General features: G+C 59.9%; 1 protein-coding gene across 1 annotated transcript; it reads left to right on the plus strand.

Moving 5' to 3' along the window:
* Nucleotides 1–102: 102 nt before the first annotated feature.
* On the plus strand, nucleotides 103–16,507 carry ZNF653 (zinc finger protein 653). The gene is made up of 9 exons (XM_034996659.1): nucleotides 103–401; nucleotides 6,592–6,635; nucleotides 8,686–8,901; nucleotides 12,849–13,454; nucleotides 13,604–13,784; nucleotides 13,888–13,999; nucleotides 15,099–15,213; nucleotides 15,762–15,861; nucleotides 16,074–16,507. Exons 1-9 carry the CDS (start codon nucleotides 103–105, stop codon nucleotides 16,249–16,251), a joined length of 1,851 nt encoding a protein of 616 aa, XP_034852550.1. The 3' UTR covers nucleotides 16,252–16,507.
* Nucleotides 16,508–18,991: the final 2,484 nt, after the last annotated feature.

The following is an 18,991-nucleotide window of genomic DNA, read 5'->3' on the forward strand; positions in this document are numbered from 1 at the left end:
GCAGTGAAAGTCCGTGAGAAATTTCCCGTCGGCGCGGAATATGCGCGCCACTTCCGGCCGGGCTCCTAACAACGGGGGAGGTTGGTAACCAGGGAGGGGGGGATGGCGGAGCGGGTGCCGGAGCCCGAGGCGGAGGCGGAGGCTGAGGCGGGCGCAGGCGGGGAGGCGGCGGCCGAGGAGGGCGCGGCGGGCCGCAAGGCGCGGGGTCGGCCGCGGCTCACGGAGTCCGACCGAGCCCGGCGGCGGCTCGAGTCCCGGAAGAAGTACGACGTGCGGCGTGTGTACCTGGGCGAGGCGCACGGGCCCTGGGTGGACCTGCGGCGCCGCAGCGGCTGGAGCGACGCCAAGCTCGCAGCCTATCTCATCTCGCTGGAGCGCGGCCAGCGTAGCGGCCGCCACGGGTGAGGGGGCCCGGCCCGAGGGAGGGAGGGAGCGAACGAGGGAGGAGACGCCCCCATTCCCCGCCGAGCCTGGCCCCGCCCCTCTGCCCACGGCCCCGCCCCCGACACCTGTGAGCCCCGCCCAGTGGCCCGCCCGCTGGCCTGGGTCTTCTGCCGCCGGTCCTGGGACGCGCCTGGCTCGCGGCCCCGCCTCCCGTCTTTCCGACTGCCCAATCCTAGGATGCGCCCAGCCTCTCGACCCGCCTCTTAGCACTTGGCCCCGCCCGCTAGATTTCTGGCTGCCCAATCCTAGCACGGGCCCCACTTCCAAGCGTTCTAACTGCCTAGTCCCTGGAGGGGCGGCCCAGCCTCCGGAGGCCTTAATGCCCCTTCCTTGCTGGTCCTTGGGATCTCACATGCCTCATCCTCTAAAACCCCTACTGTGTAGCCTGGGGCTGTGAGCTGGATACACTGGGCCACCCAGCCCTGTCCCTCGTGAGGTTCTGGCACTCCATCTGGGGCTGTGTGTGGCCCCATTCCCACAACCCTCGACCCAGACACAGGAAGACTCCTCACAATCCAGATCGCATTCCCTTTAACCTCTTGTTGGCTCCTGGGGATCACCTTAGCCCATGGAGACTCGGGTGAAGAGGAAGTCCCAAGTTAACTGCTCAGGTAGAGGGCAGAGGCCTTTGCGGAGTCTCAGTCTTGAGAACGAGGAGTGTGGATGCAATTTTTCCCTTCCTGCCTAATAGGTTGGTGTGACAATTAAATGAGTTAAAATACAGCAAAAGGCTTAGAACATGGTTGGCACATAGTGAGCCCTCCAGGTATTAGTTGTTAATGATGATATTTGTTCTCTGTCACAAGCAATGCTGCGACAGAATCCTTGCTGGGCCCTGGTTTTTATTTGCACACATTGGCATGTTTCTCTGGGGTGAGAGTCTAAGGGTCAAGGATCAACCAGATCCTTTGGAATTGCACCCACAGCCTCCCTGGGGTGGCAGGCTGGCTTATATGCCCGAGTGGAACAGGAAATGCTCAAGCTAGTGTTCCATTATTGGAGTTTCTTTCTTTATTATATATTTTTTAGACAGAGAGTACAAGTGGGGACAGGGGGTGGAGGTGGAGGGGGAGCAAAGTAAGAAGGAGAGAGAATCTTAAGCAGGCTCCATGCCCAGCACAGCTCAACCCATCACGGAGCTCGACCTTAACTGTCGCTTAACTGACTGAGCCACCCAGGAGGCCCCCGCCCCCCTTATTGGAGTTACTGATTCAGTTAATCTGGGTAGAGTTGCAGACCTTGTGCTTTTTTCTACAAAGCTACCAGGAGATATATGCAGCTGGAGTTGAGAACCACTGGCCAGAGGGAGCCCCTGGAGGTCCCTAAGCTGAAAGTGGTATTTGCAGAAGCTTGGTTTGTGTAGTCCTGCAGAACTGGGGCCAGGACACTGAGACAACCCAGGCCGTGCATGGCAATAACCAGGCCCCGGGACACATGGGTAGTTGGGAAAATACACTACCCTGAGTGAGGCATCTCCTGTGGGAAATGGACATGACCAGAGACAGGGGATCACTTATTTCAACTCTTCAATTATTTGTAACTGTCTTGTACCTGGAAAGATTTCAGTTCAAGACTATGCACAACATGGACCAGAAGACAGAAATGAAAAGTGGGATGAAAAGAGAAAGGAGGGATGCCTGGGTGGCTCAGTAAGTTGGGCATCTGTCTTTGGCTCCGGTTTTCATCTCGGGGTCCCGGGATCATGCCCATGTCGAGCTCTCCGCTTCGCAGGGAGTCTCCTTCTCCCTCTGCCTCTGCCCCTCCCCACCACTTGTGTGCTCTCTCTCTCAAATAAATAAATAAAATTAAATTAAAAAAAAAAAAAAAGCAAAGAGAAAGGAAAAGGAGGGGCACAGCGGGGCCAGGATCGGTGCTATTAGATTAAGGCATAAGTCACAGGGGACATGACAAGGGCAGTTTTGTGGCATGGTGAGTTAAAAACCTGACCAGAGGGGTTCAAAAGACATGAAGAAGTGGGAATGGAGAATGGGCCATGAATTTGCCTCAGAGCCATCCTAGCAGCCAGTGGGAAAAGGGAAACAGTGGTCAATAGTGGAATCTCCAGTGTCCATTTGTTTAAGGAGCGCTTAATCAGCACCTATTATGTGCTGGGCACTCGTATACGTGCTGATGGTGCAGCAGTGAACGACAAAATGCTTTATGGAGATGCCATTTAGAGGGCAGAGACTTGTCCACTGTGCAAAGGCTTGTCTACTGCATTACTATACATTTACTATTATTTACCATAATGAATAAATTATGTAGTGTGTGAGAGATTGATAGGGGCTATGTAAAGAAAAAAAGTGAGATAGGGAAAGAGGAATCAGGAGGGGGTGCTGGAGGTTTAGGTAGGGTGTTAGGGTGGGCCACAGTGAGGATAGCATCTGGGGTACAGACCTGAAGGAGGCCAGGGAGAGCCCTGCAGATATCTGGGGGAAGAATGTTTGAGGAAGAAGGAATGGCAGGTGCAAAGGCCCTGAGGCAGGACCCAGCCTGGTGTGAACATGGGGTAGCGAGGAGACCCATGTGGCTGGACCGCAATGAGGATGAAGAGTGGGAAAAGGCAAGGACAGGAAGGTGACAGGGCCTTGTGGACTGCATGGAGGGCTCTGTTTTTTTCTCCCAGTGAAATGGGAGGCCTGATAGGGTCTTTTGGGTTTTGTTTTGTTTTGTTTTGCTTTTTTAAAGTACAGAATTTTGGACAGAGAGGTCCCATACCTGGCTTATATTTTAACAGAAGCACTCTCCAGGGTGTGTGTGGCAGGAGGATTGGGCAGGGGATGCACTGAAACAAGGTTGGCTAAGAGTTGGCAGTCTTTTATGCTGGTGATGGTCTCCAGGAGGTTCACTCTTCTCTCTAGCTTTGTATGTGTTTGAATTTTTCTTTTTACATCTTAAAAAGTTAACAAGAAAATGAAAAGAAGCACACGGACTCCGATGTTGAGGCTGTGGGAGGGGAGGGCCAGAGATGGCAGACCAGGAAGGAGCTGACTGCACTGGTCCAGGTGAGTGAGGCGGGGCCGTGCAGAAGTGGGGAGAAGTGGTTCAAATTAGGGCCAACAGGGTTTGCTGATCGGTATGGCTATGAGAAACGCCCCCAGGTTTGGACCTGAGCACCTGGAAAGTTGCAGGTGCCGTTAACAGAGAAGGGACAGGTCAAGGGGCAATATGACAACTCAAGTGTGAGATGTCTGCGAGACCCCTACATGTAGTGTTGGGGAGGCGTGGTCAGGAGAGGGCCAGGTGGGAGACCCGGATTTGGGGGTCACCAGGCCAGTGATGGTATGGTGCCGGAAGTTGCCAGGGGGGCGTGGGTAGACACACAGGTCTGAGCCCGGCGCTCGCTGTCTGTGCTTAGAGGAGTCAGGGAGATGAAGCAGCAGCAGCAGCCGGGAGGCTGGTGGAGAACCCGCCGGGGCGGCGTCCTGGAGGCCAAGGGAAGGGTCTGCCAATGAACACTGCTGGGCTGAGTGAGGCGGCCACCCCCGGGGCCCAGAACGGGGCAGTGTGTGGCATACTAGAGAAAACCCTGACTTGAGGGCCTCAAGGGAGACAGAGGAGAAGACAGGAAGACTGCACACGCATATAGATGGCTCAAAGGGGGGGGGGGCAGAGGAATGGGTGGGAGTTGGCAGGGAAGGGGCTCCAGATTATTTAAACCCAGGGTAGAAGAACTGATGGTGTGTTGGTCAGTTGGAGGGGATGATGGAGTTGAGCTTGAAAGCAAATGGCAGAGGAGAGCGAAGGAGAGCTGCTGGGCACCGTTTGGGGGCTGGCCACTGCGAGGAAAGCCGAGCCGCAGAGAAGCCCCAGCAGCTGCTGTCCTCAAACGGCGACGTGTAAGGGGTGGAACTCAGAGAAATGGGCAAGGGGAGGGAAGGCAGTTTGAGGTCTGGCCTCATTCAATCGCCACAGTGATGCTGTGTGGGGGGCACTGTTTTCCCCACTTACCAGATGAGGACATTGAGGCTCAGAGGGGACGAGACCTGCTTGAGGTCACACAGGTAGTCAGTGGTACAGAGGAGACTTGAACTCGGATCTGACTGGCACCAAACACTAAGTAGTGTTCCCAGTACCCCAGTCATGGCAACACTGTGAGTGCGCAGAGGTGGCCATGGGCATTTGGACGAGGATCTGGGCAGCCAGCCTGCCCCCTTGGAGGGGAGGGGAGAGCCGTGGGAGGGGATGGAGGCATCTGGAATGAGGTGGGGGGGCAGAGACCTGGACAGGGGGTGAGCCAGGGGCAGGAGAGGCAGAGGAACCTGGGGGAGCTGTCCTGGGACCAGACGTGGGGTGTGGGGGCTGTGAATTGTTATCAGGCTGGACGGGTCAGGTGGAGTAGATGGTGAAGCTGACAAGACACCTGGACTGCCTCTGGATAATTTGTGGTGAGAGCATGGTCTGGGCCATAGCAGGGGGGCTAGGGTTCCAGGGCCAGGCTCTGTGAGAACATTGATAATCACAGTGATCATATCTACCACTTGCTGAGTGGTTACTAAGTGCCAGGGGCCATACCAAGCTCTTTCAATGCACATAACCTCAAGGTTATGCAGCAGTCCCACAAGGAAGCATGGTTATGATCCCATGCTACAGATGGGGAACTGAGGCATGGGGAGTCAAGGTCATCCAGAGTCTCAGGGCCTTCTGCTGCAGTGTAGAAAAGGAAGGATGAGGGGCACTTGGCTGGCTCACTCAGAAGAGCATGCAGCTCTTCATCTCGGGGTCATGAGTTCAAGCCCCACATTGGGTGTAGAGATTTTTTTTTTTTTTTAAGATTTATCTATTTATTTGAGGGAGAGAGAGAAAGAGAGTGCGAGTGGGGGGAGGGGCAGAGGGAGAGGAAAGAGAATCTCAAGCAGACTCCCCGCTGAGTGCAGATCCCGACTCAGGGCTTGATTTCACAATCCTGAAACTGGAGACAAAATCAAGAGTCAGATGCTTAACCAACTGAGCCACCCAGGTACCCTGGGTGTAGAGATTACTTAAATAAATAAATTAAAAAAAAAAAAAAAAAAAGCATGAGGAAGCAGCCAGAGCGGGCAGGCAGACCCAGAAGCATGGCATCAGGAAGGCAGAGGGAGGCCCCTAGTGGGTGCAGGAGAGGTGACTCCAAAGCACCTGCCCTCAGCACGTGTACAGTCAGTACTGGTCACAGCTGAGCGGCCTGTATGGGGTCAGGATCCCACCTGGCAGTTCTGGTGGCCATCCGGGTTTGGGAAGCCTTGGGGGGCCCCAGTGTTTGGGCCCAGCCTTGCCCTGGGCACCCTGAGGCCTTGCCACAGGGGCACACAGTCAGAATGTTGGGCTCCAGCCAAAGTGGGGAAGGCCCCAGAGGCAGGTGGGCATGATGGCCAGGGCACGTGGACCCGAGCTGGCTGCAGGGGCAGGACTGATGGAGGGGCAGCACCTTGGGCTGGGGCCCACATAGAGCAGGCAGGTAGGGGCAGGGGCAGGGTCTTCTGCTTAAGGTCACACAGGGCTGAAACAAGGGTTTCAGCTGGCTGCGTCTTCATCTGGAGGCTCGACTAGGGAAGGAGCTGCTTCCAGACTCCCTCGGAGCGTTGGCAGAATTCATTCCCTCCTGGGTTGTACAGCTGAGGTCCCCACAGCCTTGAGGCTGTCAACTGGGATTGCTCTCAGCTCCCAGAGGCCGTTCTCAGGTCCTGTCCCCTCATAAGCCTCTCATATCCTCGGCCTTATGGGCTCCCCTGATTAGGCCAGGCCCACCTTGGAAAGCTCCCTCCTGATTCATTCAAGTCACCTAGGCACAGGCGTGGTATCCCATCATATTCTCAGGCCGCCCCACTCATGGGGAGAGGATTATAGAGGGCGTGTGACCCGGGGTTGGGAATCGTGGGGCCAGTGTAGAATTCTGCCTGCCACACTGACTTTCTGTTACCCCTTTTCTGAGTTCTCCACTCCCTGGCCACAGGCCCCTGGGCAGGCAGCCTCACTCCTCAGCCTCATTTTCCCACTTGGTGAAACGGGCGGTGATGCTAGACCACGGTCCCAGGGCTGGTGTCAGTGGAGGAGAGAGTCCCCTGGGAAATAGAACAGCAGCTACAGTTAGGCCTTGCAGCAGCGTGCTGTCACTAGCTCAGCATCAGCAGGCCCTGTGTTCACTCCCCCTGCCTCTCTGTGTTACAGGAAGCCTTGGGAGCAGGTCCCCAAAAAGCCAAAGCGGAAGAAAAGTAAGTGGGGCTACAGCCAGCGGGGAGGGGATGGGTGTTGGGAGTAAGTGGCTTTGCTGTTCGTTCCCTCACTCATCCTCAGGCCCCATTTGTGGAGGGCCTGCACGGGCCGGGGCTGTGTGGACCTGCACAGATCCAGCCCTGCCCTCACAGAGCCCGTGGTCTCAGGGGAAGACGGGACAGGCCCAGCAGGGCCGTGGCAGGGGAGTGGGGGCCCTGGGGGCCCAGAGGAAGGGTCTGACCCAGCTGGGCCTGGGGACGGGGGCAGAAAGGGGACTGGCACCTGTGCTGTGCCCAGTGGGGGTGCCCCCACCACCCCCATCTCACACATAAAAGGCCAAGTCACCACCGCACGCCGCAAGCTGGCAAGGGGCCAGGCCAGACCACAAACCCATGTCACCGAGCAGTCCCCTTAGCTCCTGCATGTCCTGCCTGGTGCAGGGGAGTCACCCAGGGGAGAGCTGGACAGGGCAGAGGGAACAGCTGAGGGGAGCGGGGCGTGAGCAGTCGGAGTGGAGGCCTGCAGTGCGTCCCTCCCACCCCTCGGCCGTGAACCTCTGAGCCCTGGCACTGTGAGTCTCGGGCCTTGTCCAGCAGGGTGAGGGCCACTGGCCCAGGAACAGCCGTCTGGTGGCGGCGAGTCCCACCCCTTCTCACAGTTGTCAAAGGCAAGGGCCGAGCTAAGTCTGTGACCTCCAAATCCCAAAGGGATGAGGAGGGAAATAAGGAGGCAAGTGCCAGACTGGAGGGGCGGCTAGGGGTGGGGTCCCTGTTGTCTCCACGGTCGTCACCGGGTTGGAGGCTCCAGACAACATCCCTAGGCCCAAGACCCTTCTGGGCACCCTCCTCATCTCCCAGCCTGGAAGATCGGGAGGACAGTTTCCTCCCCCTTGGCTGCAGGACCAGCATCATTAGACATATGGCAGGTTCCATTTCTTGGGCATTCAAAGTGTATCCAGCCCTGTTCCGTGCCCTGTCAATGTCTTCCCTCCCTCCTCTCTGGCAGCCCTCAAGGAACGGGGACTGTCATTTTCCCCTGGCCCAGAAGAGGTTCAGAGAAGCCAAGTCACTTGCCTGGAGCCACCCAGCTACAAAGTGGCAGTCGGGATTTGAATCCCACAGGCTGGCTCCACTGGGCCCACCTCCTTAAAGCATCTACTCATCCAGCAAGCGTACTATGTGCCAGGCCCTGTGTAGGCACTGGGGATACAAGAGGAGCAACAAACAGGGGTCCCTGCCCTTGGGGAGCTGGCATTGTAGTAGGGAAGACAGAAACACGGACAGAGATAACCACAAATGGTATCTAGGTGCTACCTGGAGAGAAAGAACAGCAAGTCAGGTCGGCTAGAAGGACAGTGGGGAGGGGGTGGCAGACTGAGGGAAAGACCTGAGTGAAGGGGGAAGGGCACGGTAGTCATCTGGAAGGAGACACAGTCTGTGCAAAGGCCCTGAGGCAGGGCCATACTCTGCTCATTTCAGGAACAGGGAGGAGGCCATGAGGCTGGGATGAAGTGATCAAGGAGAAGGGCTGGTGATGGGGCAGAACATGCAGGGCCTGGTGGCTCTGGGAAGGACTTTGGCTTTTACCACCAGCCAGGTGGGAGCCCTGGTGGATTCTGGGCAGAGGCGGGGCATGGCCTGACTCAAGTGTTTGCAGCAGGCCCCGTCTGTTGGCTGTAGGCCGAGTAGACTGTAGTGGGACAAATGTGGGAGCAGAGAGACCAGGGCAGAGGGGACTCAGCTGGTCCAGGCCAGAGACGTTGAGATGTTGATGAGGATGAGTCCATTAACAACAAGCAGCTACTAACCACTGCACACCTATCATGTGCCAGGCTCCATAGTTTATGTGGTTTAACTTATTCATTGAGGACAGTCTGGCCGGTGTCCGTTATCACCAGCGTGGGCCTCACCTCTCAGAGCCTGTTTCTTCATCTGCAAACTGGGGACGGGCCTGGACAGGGTGCAGGAAGGTGTCTCACTGCCTGGGGCGTCCTGGGGCCCTGGGGAGCGAGCACTACCCCTGACTCCGGACCCCGCCCTGTGTGTGTAGGGAGGCGGCGCAACGTGAACTGCCTGAAGAATGTGGTCATCTGGTACGAGGACCACAAGCACCGCTGCCCGTACGAGCCGCGCCTGGCTGAGCTGGACCCCACCTTCGGTCTGTACACCACGGCCGTGTGGCAGTGCGAGGCCGGCCACCGCTACTTCCAAGACCTGCACTCGCCCCTGAAGCCCCTCAGCGATTCAGACCCCGACAGCGACAAAGGTGGGTCCGAGGGCTGAGGGCTCTACGGCTCCTCATGGGCTGGGCCGCCCTGGACTCCCTGCCCTCATGGGTCTTGTCGGCCTCGGGCCAGCACTGGAAACATCAGAGCAAGGAGGCTGGCGCTGGCCTCCGGGATGGCGCCCGGACCCGGCAGGCTGAGCTGCAGTCTTCCAAGTCCTGGAGCTGAGAGGCGGCAGCCCCCATTTGCCAGAGGGACAGCTGTGCCCGAGGCCAACTGGGCTGGGGGTCGGGAAACCTGGCTCAGCGGCTGGAGGGAGGGGTGGGTGCTGGGCCTCCTCAGGCTGGGCTGCTCTCCGGGCCTCTACCTCCTCCTCTGTTTTCCCTGGCCCTTTCCCTTTCCGTTCTGGGCTCTCTCCCAGCCTCATCCTCTTGCCCTCTCTGCCCGGGTCTCCTCCTTCCTCCCCATTCTCTGTTCTTGAGCTCTCGTTCCCCCTCCCTCTCTCACTCTTCTGTTTCTTCCTCTCCCTTCTGTCTCCTGCCTTCTCCCTGTCTCCCCCAGTCTCTCCCTGTCTCCCCCACACCCCCACTCCCTTCCCCCCATCAGTCTCTCCCCCCACTGCCCCTGCCCCCCCTCTGCCGGCCCATGTGGGTCACGTGTCGTGAGCACGCAGCAGGACTGGGAGGGACTCCATTACCGAGGCCCAGTTGGCCCTGGTTGGGGGGGCGGGCAGAGGAGACGCTGTGGGTGGCGAGGGGCTGCCCACCTGCCTGCCGGCCTCAGGGGCTCAGCTTCAGCTGCGAGAAGGAGCCCAGGGCCCACCGCCAGGTGCCCTGCCAGGGCGGAGGGTGAGGTCAGTCGCCAGGGCTGAGTGCGCGCTGGCAGGGGCCTCAGAGCAGGTGGCATCCCAGCTGGCCAAGGGGAAGCCGTGGGCGAGAGGTGTTCCAGGTGGGCCCCCTGGCCAACGGCTGTCCCCTGTGCGCCAGCCAGATCCCAGCATGCAGCCGGCCCCTCGGCAGTCCTCTCCCCGCTCCAGGTGCACCCCCACCCAACCACCCTACAGCTCTTCATTAGCCCCACTTGGCAGTGGAGGAAACTAATTGTGACTGACCCCTTTGGTGACGGGTCCGCACCCCCACCCAACTTTGACACCAGTGGCTGCCCGATCTGGCTCTCAGGAATGAATGCTGAGATGACGGGCTGGCGGGTCGCCTGTGGCTGTAGGGAGCGGGGAGGGGCTGTGTCCCTAGCCCAGCCCTGTTCCCTCAGCAGCTCCCTTACCAGCTCTCTGCCTGGGGTGGCCCGGGCTGCTTCTCACTAAGTAGGAGCACCTCCTGCCGGGACTGTGAGAGGCCAGGGGATGCGCAGCCATTTCTGTGATTAATGTTATGATCACCTGGAAAGAAGCGCAGTCTGGCCTTCACAGCTAGACGCTGCAGCTGGGGAGGCAGGCGCACACCCAGGCCATGCCCCCAACTCACTAGGTGACTGCCCCCTGCTTCAGGGTGGAGCCCAGGGACTCAGCTCACCCTGCAGATTACAGGGTGTTACAAGGAGGGGCCGATCCCCCTACCCCACTCCTGCTGCTGTCTGGGGGCATTGAGTCAGGGATGGGGCATTATGATAAGAATGATCATAGAAAACATTGATAGGGTGCTTACTCAGAGCCTGGTACTGTCTGAGGCGCTTTACATAGATTTCCTCATTATCCCAAACACCCCCTGGGGTAGGTGCCAATTTATCCCCAGGCCCAGAGAAGTTACTTAAGGCCCGCCCATTCACACAGCTGGAGCGGGGAGCACCGAGATCCCACCCCGAAGTCTGGCTCCAGAGCCTGCGTGCTCCATGTGACCTTCTGGGAGGGTAGACACATGGTCCCCAGACAGTGCGCCCCAACTCTGTCATGAGTGTGTAACTGAGGGTCAGTTCTTGATTTTTCTGTCCCCCATTTCTCCCTATGTGTGTAGACTTTAGCACGAAATACCTGGGCAAAATGTTGGTCTCCTTGACTTTCATCACAACGTTGGGCTGAGATTCATTTGTCTTTAGAACTGTGTGCTCAGTGGGTGCCAGGCGGCCTTCTGGGCACTGGGACCTGTGCACAGGGTCCCCCATCCTTGTGGAGATTATGATCTAGAGGGGAAGCAGAGAGGAAACAGGATAAACAGTATCTAGAGTACAGTGGAAGGTAGTATTTTGGAGGAAAACTAAGGAGAGAAAAGAATGCGATTTGAGATAAGGTGGTCAGAGGCTTCCCTGAATAAATAGCATTTTAGGAAAGGGTCTGATGGAGACAAGGGAGGGAGCCCCTGTGGGTATCTGAGAGAAGAGTGTTGAGGCAGAGCAAACAGCAAATGCAAAGGCCCTGAGGCAGGAACCCGCCCACTATCCCTAAATACGTGGATGTAGTGCCAGTGGGTTTTGCTGACAGACTGGAAGTGGGTATGAGAGAAAGAGAAGTCAGGGGCAGCCCTAGGACTTTGTTTGGCCTGAGCAACTGGAAGGACAGAGCTGCCATCATCCCCGGAGACGGGGATGTCTGGGAAGGGTATGGGCTTTTTCTTAGGGAAGATTGAGAGCCCAGAATTGCTGAGCAGATTCTGAGGTGCCTGTGAGACCCGCCCTGGGGGCAGCAGAGAAGTCAGTGGGAGGTAAGAGCCCCAGGCCCGCAGGAGGTCCAGGCGGGAGCTGTCCCTACAGAGGCATCGGAGTATGGGTGGTGGCAGGATAATAAAAACCAATAGTCAGTCTTTGTCCCTGGTTCCTGGCACAGAGCTCCTAAAATCCTTGGAATTTCCTGAGTGATGGGAATGTTCTTCATTGTTCATCATGCGCCCTTTTCATAAGGGGCCCCTTTGGAACACACCCGAGTCTGTGCTAATCGGGGTGACTCAGGCAGGGTCCCCTAGATAGCTTCAGGATGGGGGCTGGTCACCAAAGACCAGACACATGATTAGATGGGGGAATCTCTCAACCCCATCCCTGACCCCCAAGGAGCAGACTGGGGCTGGAGACTGGGTTGCAAAAACTCTCTAAATAAGGAGGTCCAGAGAGCTTGCGGCTTGGTGAACACCTCGAGGTGCTAGGAGGGTGGCGCGTCTGGAGCGGGCGTGACAGCTCCCGCCCCAGCCCCCACACCTTGCCCTGGGCACGTCTTCCATCTGACTATCGCTGAGTTGTATCTTTTGTTTTTGTTTTGTTTTTGTTTTTTTTAAAGATTTATTTATTTATTTATTCATAAGAGACAGAGAGAGAATGAGAGACAGAGAGCATGAGAGGGAAGAGGGCAGAGGGGGAAGCAGACCCCCCGCTGAGCGGGGAGCCCGATGCGGGACTCGATCCCAGGACCCTGGGATCATGACCTGAGCCGAAGGCAGATGCTTAACCATCTGAGCCACCCAGGCACCCCTGAGTTGCATCTTTTGTGATAAAACTGTAGTCATAAGTAAAGCACTCTCCTGAGTTCTGCGAGTTGTTCTAGCAAATTATCAAACCTGAAGAGAGCGTTGTAGAAACCCACAATTTATAACCAGAATTACAACGGCCAGGGTCTTGTAGCCGGTGTCCAAGTTGGGGGCGGGCAGTCTTGTGGGACCTGAGCCCTTACCCCATGGCATCTGAATTGACTTGTCAGACACCCAGTTAGTGTCAAGAGTGAGGGCTGTGTTTACCACCATCAGGCTAGCTGAGGCCCTGGGGTGAGTGGAGCACTGAGAGCCCTGGCTAGAACCTTCCAGACCTGTAAAGGCTAACGAGGCTAAGAAGGGGCCCTCAGAGAGGGCCCAGAAAGGCAGAATTCGGGTCTGGAGGCTGAGGGAGGAGAGCGTCTCTGAGGAGCAGGGGTGGTCGGGGCACAAGGGGGACCGAGAAATGACCGATGTTTGTGGCACTGAGGGGGTTACCGTGCCCAGCCCCCCGTGAGCCCTCAACAGATACCGTTGCCGCCACTGTTGCTATTGTGACTGTCCCCTTTCCTCTGTCACCGCAGTGGGCAATGGCCTGGCGGCCGGCAGCTCCGACTCTTCCAGCGCCGGCTCGGGCTCTGACTCCGAGGAGCCCCCTGAGGGCCAGCCGGCCAAGGGAGCGGCGGCAGCGGTCACCCCCAGCAGCCCGGCGGGCAGCAGCGGGCTCATCACGCAGGAGGGCATGCACATCCCCTTCGACGTCCACCACATGGAGAGCCTGCCTGAGCAGGGCACCCCACTGTGCCCCAACCCGGCAGGCAGCGGGCCTGAGGCCCTGGAGACGGTGGTGTGCGTGCCAATGCCCGTGCAAGTGGGCCCGGGCCCCGGCACCCTCTTTGAGAACATGCCCCAGGAGGCGCTGGGCGAGGTGGTGGCCAGCTGTCCCATGCCGGGCATGGTGCCTGGCTCGCAGGTGATCATCATCGCCGGCCCCGGCTACGATGCCCTCACGGCCGAGGGCATCCACCTCAACGTGGCAGCAGGCAGCGGTGGCCCCGCTGGGGGCCTGGGGGACGAGGTGCCCTGCGCCATGATGGAGGGTGTAGCGGCCTACACCCAGACGGAGCCCGAGGGCGGCCAGCCCAGCACCCTGGACCCCGCCGCCATGGCCGGCATCGAGACCAAGAAAGGTGTGGGGGGTGGGGGGGCTGCTGTGGTCGCTGGCAGGGGTTGGGGCGGGACCTGGGAGGAGGAGGGAGGGTGGAAGGGTGGCCCCGGAGCCAGCTCCTCAACCACACGAGTCCCCCTGCGGACACCCGCCCTGTGTCTACCCCCGTAGAGAAGGAGGACCTGTACCTGCTTAAGAAGGAGGAGAAGGAGGAGCCCGTGGCCCCAGAGCTGGCAGAGCTGGCAGCGACAGGGCCCAAGAGCACAGAGCCCGAAGCAGAGGCGGACGGGGAGGAGCTGGACGGCAGTGACATGTCGGCCATCATCTACGAGATCCCCAAGGAGCCCGAGAAGTGGGTGCCTGGGCAGCCGGGGGGGCTGGGACAAGGAGCAGCCCACGGGCCCACAGCCGGCCTGGTGTGAGAGCCCCGACGCCATGGGCCCCTTCCCCTCCAGGAGGCGGCGGAGCAAGCGGACTCGGGTGACGGATGCCGATGGCCTGCTAGAGATGTTCCACTGCCCCTACGAGGGCTGCAGCCAGGTCTATGTGGCCCTCAGCAGTTTCCAGGTGAGGCCACCACCCAAGCAGCCTGAGCGGGGCCTGCGTCCGTTTCCTGCCGCCTGTGTGCTGGCCTCTGCGCAGTGCAGCTCACGGAGGGCCCCACTTGGCCCCACTGGGTGCCACTGGCCTGCCTCCCACACGCCCACCTCTCAGTAGCTTCTCACCGACCCTGCCTCGGCCGCAGGACACCAGGCGTCACCTCGCGCTGCCTCCCCTTCCAGCTCTCCAGTGCCCTTGTCCTGCCTTCTCAGTCGGCCTGAACTCAGCCTGCTTTTTGCCCCGGCCACCTTCTTGGCTCCGGATGCCTCTTCTCCAGGCTCGGCTCGGGATGCCCCTCCACCAGGAAGCCCACCCTAGTTCCCCAGGGCTGGTGGGGCCTGCGAGCCCCGGGTTACTGCACCACCAGGACATCCCTGTAGTGTGTCCTCTGGAGCCTGGATGGGATGCCCCAAGGGCAGAGACAGGGTCCTGTCACCTTCCCACCTGTGGCAGGAGGCGGCACCGGTAGGCCTTTGAATTTGCCGAGTCTCATTTTCCAGCGTGTGTTGAGCACCTTTCGGGCGCCAGGCCTAGTGCTGGGCCCTGGAGCTACAGGTGTGCTGGTGAGTTAAAGACTAAAAGCACAAAGGAATGACTGAGGGGCTGCCTGCTCCAGACCGAGGGGGCAGCACAGCTCCATGGCAAAGCCTGCTGTGGGACTTGGAGCCCTGGAATCCAGGCCAGCCCTGCCACTGCCCACCCGTGAGACATGGGCCAAACCCTAAGCCTCTGGAGCCTCATCTCCCGATCCATAAACGGCCAATAGCAAGGCCCCACCACAAGGTTATGACAAGGCTGACTGATGCCCCAGCCCAGGCCCTGGCTGGCGTGGGTGCACAGGAAAGCTGCGGTTGATCCCAGTTGTGCCCCTGGGCCTTTGCTCGGAGCTGGGAGGCCCTCGCAAGGGCAAGGGCATGGGCACGGACACCCCGCTTCCTTCCTCCAGAAAGGCTGGCCCCAGCCTGCCTCCCAGCTACCCTTATCTGTCCCCACTGTGGAGAGCCCTGGAGGTGGGCCCATGACACCCACAGTCCCACTCCCCCACGCCTGCCCCTCTTGCCTACAGAACCATGTCAATCTTGTGCATCGGAAAGGGAAGACCAAAGTGTGTCCACACCCTGGCTGCGGCAAGAAGTTCTATTTATCCAACCACCTGCGGCGGCACATGATCATCCATTCAGGTCAGGCCCAGGGTGGGGCTGGCAGCGCGGGGCATAGGGTCATGGGCCTTGGATCTAGGGCGGGGGCAGGCGGGCTGAAAACCCCCAGGGAGCACTGGGTCCACAGGCATAGGACTGCCCCCGCGCCCTGGACTGCCACCCAGGGCTGCTGACTCAGTGGGTAGCTGTGGAGCTGTGTCCCGCGGGAGGGCACGGCTTCAGATATTTCAAGTGGCGGGAACCTTGGATTCTTATGTGATCGCCCCGAAGTTGAAATACTGGGGTCAAATTCAGACCCACTTTGGCTTGACAGTTTGTACTCCGTGCTTCCCGGGGAGCCGAGCTCACATATCAGCTCTGCCCCAGCGCCTTCCCGGGCAGCCTCTGAGCCTCATACGGGGCTGTGAGCTGCCCTCGGTATTAACCGCCCTCGTTATTATAGTCAGCAGTGGCTCCCAGAGGCTGCGGGACCTGGTGTCCCTGCGCCCGGAGGTCCGGGAGACCGCGGGGTAGACGTCCCACAGCCCCCGCCCCCGACGGCGGCGTGCTCAGCCCCGCATCTCCCCCAGGTGTCCGTGAATTTACCTGCGAAACCTGCGGCAAGTCCTTCAAGAGGAAGAACCATCTGGAGGTACACCGACGCACGCACACCGGCGAGACGCCCCTGCAGTGAGTGACAGGCTTCCCCGCGGGCCTGGGGGCGGGGGGGGGGTGCTGAGAGGGAGGGTGGCTGGGCCTGGACCGGCAGAGGGCGGGTCCACCCCTCGGGTTCCGGGGCGGGGGGGAGGGGCGGCTGGGTCCTCGTAGCTTGGGCCCCGCCCCCAATGCGGCCCCACCCCAGTCTGACCCCGCCCCCGGTGTCGCACGCCGGCTCCCGGCAGGTGCGAGATCTGTGGCTACCAGTGCCGACAGCGCGCGTCGCTCAACTGGCACATGAAGAAGCACACGGCCGAGGTGCAGTACAACTTCACGTGCGAGCGCTGTGGGAAGCGCTTCGAGAAGCTGGACAGCGTCAAGTTCCACACGCTCAAAAGCCACCCGGACCACAAGCCAGCCTGACCCATCCAACCACTGACCGCCCCTATTTATTCATCCGCTCGGACACGACGCCCGGGCTTGCCGGGCCCGGACAGCCGCGGGGGCCTCCCGGACCGCGGGCCGGAAGGAGGCGCCCCTGCCCTGCCCCAGGGCTGGGCCCCCCTCCCCCGGGGCTGGTCCCCCCCAACCCCGCCCTATCTCTGGAGGTGGCGCCTGGGGCCGCACTGCTAGAACTGTGTCAAGAGAGCAGAGCGAGATTAAAGAGTGAGAAAGGAGACGCCCTCCCCCTAGGCCTGGATGATTTGGGGGGCCGGGCCCCTCTTTGTCTCCATCCTGGTCCCTTCCTGAGCAAGGTCAAGGCAGGCGGTGGTGTCCCTACATGCCGGACACTGCCCTTTCCCTCACAGCCTCTGCGCTGCCTCAGCTATCTGGGCCTGGCAGCTCCGAACACTCCCTTGTCGCAGGCCCAGGGTTGGGAGGTTGGGAGCCTGGGAGGCCACTGGACATCTCCCAAGACTCAGGATCCTGATGCCCGCTCCCAAATCCCTCACAGAACACGCATTCCCCACCGTTAGAGAGCTCAGGGACCGGTTGGGGAGATGTTCAGTAGAGCCCTAAGTAAGACATTTACAGCTGTGACAGGCCCCGTGCAGGAAATAGAGTGATGTTAGTTTCTGGCTGTTTAAATCGGTGGTCAAGGAGGTCCTCTCTGAGATGGTGGCATTTGAACATAGACCAGAATGACAAAGAGGTTCCGTCCCTGAAGAAAGCTGGAGGAGGCAAATCCCAGGCCGAAGGAACAGCCAGTGCCAAAGCCCCGAGGTAGAACGGCTCGGCGTGTTCCTGGAACAGGAAGCCGCGGTGGGGAGGGGAGTTGGCAGCGATGGGGCGGCTGCCCTGGCCCCATTTCCCGGAGGAGGATGCTGAGGTCGCCGCCGCCTCCTGCCGGCCGCCAGCAAGAGAGGCGGGGAGCGATACAAGGCCGTCGGCCGCCAGGTGGCGCGCAAGCTGCGTGGGCCCTGGTGGCTGCAGCCACGTGACCCTGGGGACCGCAGCCGCGAGCCTGGGCACGTGCCCGAGGGAGCCCTGTGGCGCCACGCGCAGATTGGCCCCTTAGCTCCTCACCAGCTCGTGGGGGCGGGGCCGCAGCTAGGCTTCATTTTACACTTTGGACCAGGGGTTGTCCCAACCAGGGACGGACATGTCGGCGAGGATGAGCAAGTTCGGCCGCTGGGGCCACCCACGCGAGCTCCCTAAATCTCCCAGGGCTCAGTCCCCTTCTCTATCCCCGCACATCCAGAGCCAGCAGTTTCCATGGAAACCGCATCCGGGTCTGCGCGCCCAGGAGGCGCTCCCCTCCCGGCACAGGCACAATTTGCAATCCGATAGGAGCCGGGAGGAACACGGGGTGGGGAAGAAGCCCTCGCTCGGGGTCTCTAGGTTCGACAGCCAGGTCGCCCCGGCAAACCCAAGAGGGGCCACCCGGGGACCTACAACGCCACCGCCCTGATTGCGCGGGCCACTGTGATTGGCCTGTTCTCTCCATCAGCGTGGCAGCGCTATCTGCTGCGCGCTCTCTCATTGGCTCAATCTCGAGGGCATCCTCCCGCAATTGGTTCTCTCGAGGGCAGTCTCTGATTGGTCAAATAAGGCTCTCCTCACTCTGTTTGATGGCATTCTCGGACAGTCTGGAACCTAAAAGGGCGTACAGGGACGAGGATACGGTGGAGGCTGCGACTCCCGGACGAAGGGCCCGGTGCTACCCAGCCTGCAGCGCCCTCGGCCAGACCGTCGGGCCGCTGTCTGTGGTGCTGAAGTCTCAGTCGAAAGCGACCCTGCCCTAGTGAGAACATTTCCTCCCGCCTGATAGCGGTCCCGACGTAAACGTGCCCTTGAGCTCGCGCACCAAAGGAGGCTGCACCAACCGCTATTGCCTAAGAGAGAAGCCAGATTCCCCCTAGCTGAGAAGAAGCGTGACTCCACAGGCAGGCCAATCCCGAGCCTGGAAAGCCAGGACATTTATACAACAGATCCACCCACCCAAAATTTATGGCGTCTGAGAAGGCCCGGTGGTTTCCCGGAACAGCAGGGCGCCAGTGGGTTTGGCCTGGAATTCTAAGCCCCAAACTTCTTCACCCCCCGCCTTGGATAAGTGCTGAGTGCGCTTGCACTGTGGGGTGCCAGTCCCCACCTTTCTAACGAACCTTTTGAACCTAGCCCACTCAAAAGCCGCACGGTCCCAGTTCCTTCTGCAGGCAGACGAGAGGCCCTGCCACCCCCACCTTTCTCCATTGGTCTTGGGAGGCTACACCTGCTGCCCCCAAATCTGGGGACCTGGGTCTCTGCTTATAGAAATCTTGGTCCCTCGTCCCTTTCCAGTTTTCTTGGTGGTCAACAACTCCGGAAGGCCACCGATATCTCCTCGCTCTCTTCGCTCTAAGAGCTCAGGGTGTTGGACCCAGGAGGGGAGCCGTCCCTGTCTTTCCGGCAGAAAGCCCGCCCAAGAAGGGGCGGCAATGCAGGAAGCAGGGTCCACGGGGGGAAGGGGGCCCGAATCTGACAACCCGAGCCCCCAGGGCGTGCTTTCTGGGGGTGCGGAGTCCCAGCCAGCGCGTGCTCGCTTCCACCTGCCGCGCCGTCGGGCGCCGGGAGGAGGCGGGGCTCAGCTGCCGCAGCCAATAAGCGACGCCGGCTCTGGCAGCTGCTCCTATAAAGGGCTGGGGGCGGCGGCTTCGCGGCCCAGAGCGCGGAGCGCGCAGCG

This window comes from Mirounga leonina, unplaced genomic scaffold, assembly GCF_011800145.1.
Source record: "Mirounga leonina isolate KUSES-001 unplaced genomic scaffold, KU_Mleo_1.0 Mir_94, whole genome shotgun sequence".
NCBI classification, from domain to species: Eukaryota; Metazoa; Chordata; class Mammalia; order Carnivora; family Phocidae; genus Mirounga; species Mirounga leonina.

Excerpts from the sequence above, each read along its gene's own strand:
- ZNF653 (XM_034996659.1), top strand. The coding sequence starts at position 103 with ATGGCGGAGCGGGTGCCGGAGCCCGAGGCGGAGGCGGAGGCTGAGGCG. Across the intron at positions 14,000-15,098 it reads TGGCCCTCAGCAGTTTCCAG|AACCATGTCAATCTTGTGCA; the intron begins GTGAGGCCACCA and ends TCTTGCCTACAG. Across the intron at positions 15,862-16,073 it reads ACCGGCGAGACGCCCCTGCA|GTGCGAGATCTGTGGCTACC; the intron begins GTGAGTGACAGG and ends GGCTCCCGGCAG.